Source organism: Spea bombifrons, chromosome 4 (assembly GCF_027358695.1).
Source record: "Spea bombifrons isolate aSpeBom1 chromosome 4, aSpeBom1.2.pri, whole genome shotgun sequence".
In the NCBI taxonomy this organism is placed as follows: domain Eukaryota; kingdom Metazoa; phylum Chordata; class Amphibia; order Anura; family Pelobatidae; genus Spea; species Spea bombifrons.
This window is the reverse complement of record NC_071090.1, coordinates 53089274-53096773: the sequence shown is the minus strand read 5'-3', so window position 1 is coordinate 53096773 and position 7500 is coordinate 53089274. Positions and strand designations below refer to the sequence as shown.

At 33.6% G+C, this 7500-nt stretch overlaps 1 protein-coding gene across 8 annotated transcripts in view; it reads right to left on the bottom strand.

Annotated features, from left to right (window-relative positions):
- FOXP2 (forkhead box P2) overlaps window positions 1-7500 on the bottom strand; it is a 116216-nt gene that overhangs the window by 102551 nt on the left and 6165 nt on the right. For all 8 annotated transcript variants that reach the window (XM_053463000.1, XM_053463006.1, XM_053463007.1 and 5 more), the window contains exon 2: window positions 2526-2703. In XM_053463000.1, coding sequence (XP_053318975.1) covers window positions 2526-2693 — 168 coding nt within the window. In that variant the 5' untranslated portion in view covers window positions 2694-2703. The remainder of the gene's footprint in view (window positions 1-2525; window positions 2704-7500) is intronic.

The window sequence follows — 7500 nt, the reverse complement described above, 5'->3', positions numbered from 1 at the left end:
CTGAATCTTTTTCTATTGTAATTACCTGGAGAATGCTTTACATAAAGAAATAACAAAATGACTGCACTGAAACTGATACATTATATATGTACATATTAATGTTGGGTTAAATAGGCATTGTGCGCTACGGCCAAATGGGACTTTCTAATTATTAAAAGTTTAGCGTCAAATACGTGCCACTAAGTCCACCCGTGCATTACCGTCCAATATATCAGTATAGTAGAATGATCGGTGGTTACATTACAAACCCATTTATCATTCAGTAAATATCATAATATTTTCTCAATGTTGACACTGATCAGTAGATATAGGGAAAAGGAACTGAACAATATAGGTCAAGCAGCTAAACCTTCTTTAAGGTTCATAGGAATGACATTAGTCAGGCCATATGTTTCTTTTTTACTTTAAGTGTGACAGTTGATCGACTGTGATCATCTGTTCAAATCTATGTGTATACATATTTAACCCTACCAGGGGATGGGACCAGATTATATCAGATACCTTATATCATAGGGTAGCCATGAATGAATTGTTCATCAGTTAGGAACACTTATTGAATTGAGTGGGAGGAAGATCATTTGCTAATCATTTTGGGATATATATGTAATTTCTCCTAAAATGCATAATCAAGCACTTTATATTTATTTTATATTTACACGTTATATTTAAATGCCACATGTATTTATCAGTTACCTGGTTTAAAGGACGACATGTCTATATAATATCCACTAAGACTATTATTAGTTCTAGTTAAATCATACGATGATATCAGGTACTCTACAATACCTTAAACTGTAAATATAAGTATTTTGGAAAACGTACTTTTTGGAAATGAAATACTCACACACATTAAGGAATTTATTTATATATATATATATATATATATATATATATATATATAAAAAAATTAAATATCTGTATGACGAAGAATATACAGCTAGGTGCCAAAATAATCCGCACAAAAAAGCAATGAATTGTCACTTTGTACCAAAATATGAAAAGGTGTTAACGACCCCTGTATGTTAATGACCCACAGTAAACGTCATATCTTGTCACTTTATTTTTCTGGTACATTTGTACACCCAAAAACTGCACTCATTTTTTAAATGTTCATTTTCATACAGCAAAGTAAATAAATATGTAGTTCCCTACAAAGATTCAAATTAATCAAGTAGAGCTATAGGAACTACAACCGATTACATGGCTTGCGAAAATAAAACGACAAGATGAAGGGTTGGTGTGGCGCTATTGTAATTTTGTACAGTAAAATAATTCTAGTCACTCCACTTTTATTACTATTCTTTCCTATTGATTTTCGAATACTATATCCAAACGTATAATGTTATGCATTATCACCATAACATATTTTTACATTCTCACCACATTGCACAAGTAAATTAATAGGTTTGCCAACAATGCGAGTAGTGATTAACAATTGCATTGTTTATTTTCTTTTTACTTTTTTATTTAGATGCATACATTTTTGGCCTACCAAACATGTTACACATATTATGTTTAGACAGTATATATATATATATATATATATATACACACACACATACACACACGAAAATTGTGTTAATATAAACACACACACACACTATCTAAACATTATATACATACACATATACACACACATACATACATGCACCCATATAAGCGCATTAAAAATAATTAATGGATGAGAATTGATGAACATACGAACCATTCGCTACGTTATACTTGAATGAAATTATTTGGATGGAAGTGTTTGTGAATAATGGGAACCGTTTAACATAATTATATAATTATAAAATACATATAACGATATTCAAGAAAAAAAAAAGCTAAAGTGAATGAGTGAAAGTACCACAAACGACTAACACTAATTGAGTGCCCCCACTGTACGACAAACATATATATTCTGCAAACATACAAAAGCTGCTTTACATGAAATAGTTAAAAATTATTATCATAAACAAATACACAGCAGCACAAACAATAAATATTTTTTTCCACCTAATCCTAATCTTAGTTTCAAAAGAGGTAACGTAAGAACATCTCTGTTTAAGAAAATATGCTGCTCTCATTTTACCTTAGAATTTGGAACAATTCATTTCATAGAGACAAGTATGGTATCAAGTAACTAATGTGGCCCTCTGGTGGAAAGCTAAGTATCACATTTGACATTTCTGCTCTGTGTTACACTGCTCGGAAAGCATGCTTCATGCAATGTAGAGCCTTATAAACATAGCAAGAAAACCAAAAAAAAAGAAAAAATACAAATAAAAAAGGACACCGAAGCAGGTGTGAGAAAAAAGTTAGAAAAAAAAACACGCGGAAGCACAGGGGGGCAAACAATACACTGAGAATTCTGTACAGCAAAAACACACAAACAAACAAATAATGCGTGTCAAAACCTATTAAAATAAACACGGCTTAAGGTAGCCTGCACATGATCCACACACACCTGGCTCACTAAATCGAGGAAGCGGCTTTTGATTTTTGCAAGCAAAATCAGGAAGAAGAAAAAAAACAAAACTTACCTGCTGTTGTTGCAGATGCAGCAGTTCTACTGTGCTTACTTCACTGCTCGTGTCACCACTTGATCTTCCATCTCTGCTGCCAGAATCTAATTGGCTGCTTAGCGTGCTCATTCCATTTTGATTCATTGAACTGTTGCTTATTGTCTCTGTTGCAGATTCCTGCATCATGACTTAATACCTAAAAGTGATTAAGAAGTATCAATTAACGCACGTTACACCTTCGCACTTCTATTATCAAGATGTCCCTCTCTGCCAATTACACAGACGGCATCTTTAAAAGAAGGGAGAGAAAAAAAAAAAAAAAGAAAGAAAGAAACACAGACTCGGTAATTTATCAAGAAAAAAGCAATACAAATTCAGCTTTTTTTTTTTATCCACATACTAATCACTGAAATTATGGTCTCTATAAGCTTCCTTTGTGCCGTTACATTTAACAGCCAAAATAGCTTGCCGTGCATGCAGCATGGTTAAATAGCATTTATGAATGGCTACATTTTAAACTCTACCTATAAAATCAAGTTTAATGAAAGCCCCGATGCACACACGCCACCGTATTTCCTATTATCTAGCTTTGACAACCATGGATGACTATACAGCCTTATTTAAAATATTCACTATCTTGATTCTGTCAGAATTTTACAGCACCTCTTATGCAATTGTATTGTTTAATGATGCAAAGCTAATCATACAAAATTAAAATTTTGTACGAGAGTTACAAATCATATGGTATCAAAAAAATTGATAGGTAGCTTAACTGGCTTCTCCTTTTTTTTTTTTTCAACCTAAATAAAAATTTCACCTCCAAGGCATTTTAGGAAAGAAAAAAAAGAAAAAAAAAAAAAGCTCTAGCTGAAAACACGTCAGATATCGCCTATATTTTTTAATCAAACGGCTGATATTCATTTATTTTTTTTCTGACATTTAAAACATTTAATACTGTCCTTCCTAGGAGGTAATTAAGCTTATGCATGAGCAGTAATCAAACTGTTCACTTGAAGATGACTTAAAACTCAATTTTAACACAGGCAAATAAATGAAAGATATAAAATTAATTTCCCAGGCATGTATTAGATATGAAAGCCAGAAATAAAATCTATCAAGAATATCACTAATGATTGTGCTAAAAACAGCATAAATTATGCATATTACCTTCTCTACAGTAATAAATGTTTTATCGTTTCCACTGCATAAATATACTGTACTTTCAGCGTAGCAATGAGATGTCCTGCCAAGATCAGTTGAATTTCTGGCAGTAAATAAAGAAGCGAATGCCCTTACAAACTAGAATTTCAAGGTACATTGTGCATGTGTACTATAGAAAGGTCAATATTGTGAATACGCCCAAGTATAGCGTTAAATATTTTACGGGAATCAGAGAGTCCAGGAGCAAGTAACGCATTACATTTAGAACGCACACAGCAAACCAGCTACTTGACGTAGGAGTATACAATACCCAAAACCCCAATCAACGCCATAATAGCCAAAGTTCCAAAGTTCTGGTACACATACAGTTTTCGGTAGCACGGTTCTATCGTGCCGTCACTTACGCCAAGGCATACATCGCTTCTGCTTGGCAATCGACAAAATACCGTTTTCAGTTCAAATGTTTGATTTTCCAACCGCCACCCAAAAGAACACAAAATGGGTAAGATCTCCGTGTACGTTAAGTGAGCAATCTAGAGTATTCAGCTGATGGAGCTTTAACAGGGAAGTCACTGCTGCCATAGCTACAGTAAACAATCACTAACCAGATGTGTTTATGGACAAACAGACCTTGTTAAACATCCTATTAAAGATTAACTCCGAGAAATATAACAAATGGAAAATGTGATGCACGCAATGAATTTTACAAGACAAAAACAAAGCTACTACTCTTTTTCCTGAGATTAGGCGGCTAATAAGTATTCAAATTAGGCATAAATTTTACATGCACAATGTTTAAAATATTCAGTAAAATGTGTCTGATTTCCCTCACTAGATGTTTGAAAATTCTACTGTAGTTACTTATCAAGCCCGGGAAGACGTGCCATATTTTCTCGTCTTGTACTTTCTAGGAAAGTGTAGCTAAACAAGATTGTGAAAAACGTCAGTCAGTCAGTCGCAACGTATAGAAGCTATTCGCACAAGCGAAACAGCGGGGTTTTTTTTTTTTTAAGTAAAACATTATAATTTACTGGTAAACAGCAATTCATTAGGCTTTGAAACATGTATTTCATGGGGGAAGCCACACGAGTCCTTTGGATAGAAAACAAAACTATCCCAAAGCAAATCAAAGTTACGATGACAAGGAGTTTATGGCCTGTGGTTTGTGGATCCTTGTTAAAGGCTTACAGTATATTTAAGAGGCATGTTCCAAACTTATGTATGGTTGAACCGGCCCACCCCCTTTGTTGTATTAAGTACCCAATAAAGTCTCCCCTTTATATGAATATTCCAATCTAATATTTATTTTTGTTTATCAATATGTTTTTATTACATGCATCAGTCTACTTTTTTTAGTTGTGTTCTTATGCCGTTATATTAAAACTAGAAGGACGCAGATGGTGTTTTAGGAGATACTGCACAATATAAAAAATGTAAGAACACACGTTTCAATGAAGTTTATATCTGAGTGTTTATAAAGACACTTAATTGTTAGCGTTAAGTGTGTAGTACTCTGTGCGTAGTCACACGTTCTTGAATCACTTTTCAGGATTGGGCGGAAGTTGTCTTAGGTAACTGATGGTGAAGGAGGAAGATGCGAAAGAGAGGACTGCTGAAAAAGGAGGATAAGTATATCTGTGGGCATCCTAAATCTGTTTGCTCCCGGCATGGTCAAACAACAAGGACAAAAAAAAAAACACTTAGAGAAATGTTCACTTTCAGATTTACTGAAACAGTTAAAAAGAAGTCAGGCAATGTAAAGCTCCTCTGCTTTGCAGTTTTTTGTGTCCTACATTTTGTTTTTCCTTCGGAAAAATACATCTAGGTTCAAACTAGTGAAATTTTAACAGGAAGCAATCCAGTAAGTTGTATGTGTGTGTGTATATATAAAATATTTTCATACGCCCATACATACACACACATACACACACACAGGGACATTCAAGATACTTATTCTCTACATCACTTCCCTTTTGAAACATTAAACTGACACTGAAAGTGACTGCACAAGATTGCATTTTCTCTTTCCTAAACAACCTGAATTGAAAGGTTACTTAGTGTAACAATATTTACTTGCAGAATTGTGTTGTTACCAAGGGTATAATGGATGGTGGCTATGCAGGTTTACGCAAGAATGAGTGAAGCATGAGGCGTTAGCCATGTGTTTGACATGTTTCAAATTGCTATAATCCAGCATTTAACACACCCAGCAATTCATGCCATTTCTTGCAGCCATAATCTTGAATAAAGCGTGCACAACCACTTATTATATAAATTAGTATACGACTCCCTGTTATAGTCACAACAGTGCTTTTGTGTTTATTTTTCATCAAGATGTGGCTTTTTTTTTATTTGTACAAATAGCAGGATAGAAAGACACAGCTCAATTAGACCTGTTCTCTTTATGATAGGGTAGCAAAGAATGCTAGACTTATTTGTTTTATTTCTCCCACTGAGGTATGGATTATTTGGGTGTGAAATTCCTCCATCTGAAGTATGTCTTTTTTTTTTTTTTAAGTGATCACAGGCTTACATCCACGTTCTCTATACGGCAATGTTTCCAGTGTAATGTAATACACAGAAAAGCTATATACAGTCAAAGTTACCTAAACAAAGGGAAGCAGTGTTGAGGCATACCACGCATTCTTTCTTTTTGGTGGAACAAGTTTTTTTTTCTTTCTTCAAGGGGAAGTGTGCTGACATTTTTTTTTAAGTGCCCAGCTTCTCAAATCTTTCCAGAAGATGTGTATTAAACTTAATAAACATAATTGGAACACCTTCCATAGCATAAAGAGCATTTTAAGATGATATTGGAGGCGGTAAAGTATTGCATTATACCATATTCAAAGGCTTTAAATTGCATTATGGTAACAGGCCTTAAAGAAAACTCCTTCATCTAAATGAAAACGGTACATAGTACAACCTGAAATGAAAACAATCTCGAGAAAAGTACCTTAAAAATGTTTTTAATAAATGCAGCTATTTAAAAAAGGATCATAAAATTTAGCGGCAGGACCAGAACAATCCCACAAAACAAACTTAAGGCTTGATCAACATTTTAGTGAAAAATAAATAGCAACCTCAGACAGGAATGGCTACTAGGTATAGCTGAACGAATTAACAGATTTCTGAATTCAAGCACAGTGCAAGGAAGACACGCTGAATTAAATAATAATAATAATAATTAAACAGGGCAATTTTACTCAGAAAAAAATTAATTCTCTTTGAAATAAAAATGGATATATATACATACACACACACACACACACACAGATAAAAAAACCAGGCTGTGATTCTTATTAGAAAACAAGTGTTCATATTTTACAATGCTTACTGAGCTTTTATCCATGATCAGGAGTATATTACAAAAAAGGCAAATTTCTGAACGGAATGTTTTGAAGCAAAGTACATCTGGTTAGTGAACTGAGCTTTTTTTTTTTTTTTGCTTTTTTTTAACTGATTGTCTGCTGTATGGGCCTTCAATAAAAGCACAGGGCAATACTGCATAGGCCCCTAACACTGGCAACAGGGAAATACATAGGTACAATGCAGAATAAGTGAATTAATGAATTGCATTAGGTTTCATTTTATACATATCAGTGTGGAGTTCCTAAAACGTTAAGACAAATCTGGTGTATTAACTACTGCATTGCCTTAACAGTCTGCAGGTCTTAGAGCAGCAGAGACAGTAAAATAAAACCACTTAAAAATAATTCTCATATTGAAAAATAAACAAAAAGTGTGAAATAATCTATTGTTCTTTACCTGATTCCTCTTTGGAAATAACAGAATAATTGAAATCAAAAATAATTTTGTAAAAAAAGTAGCTTGT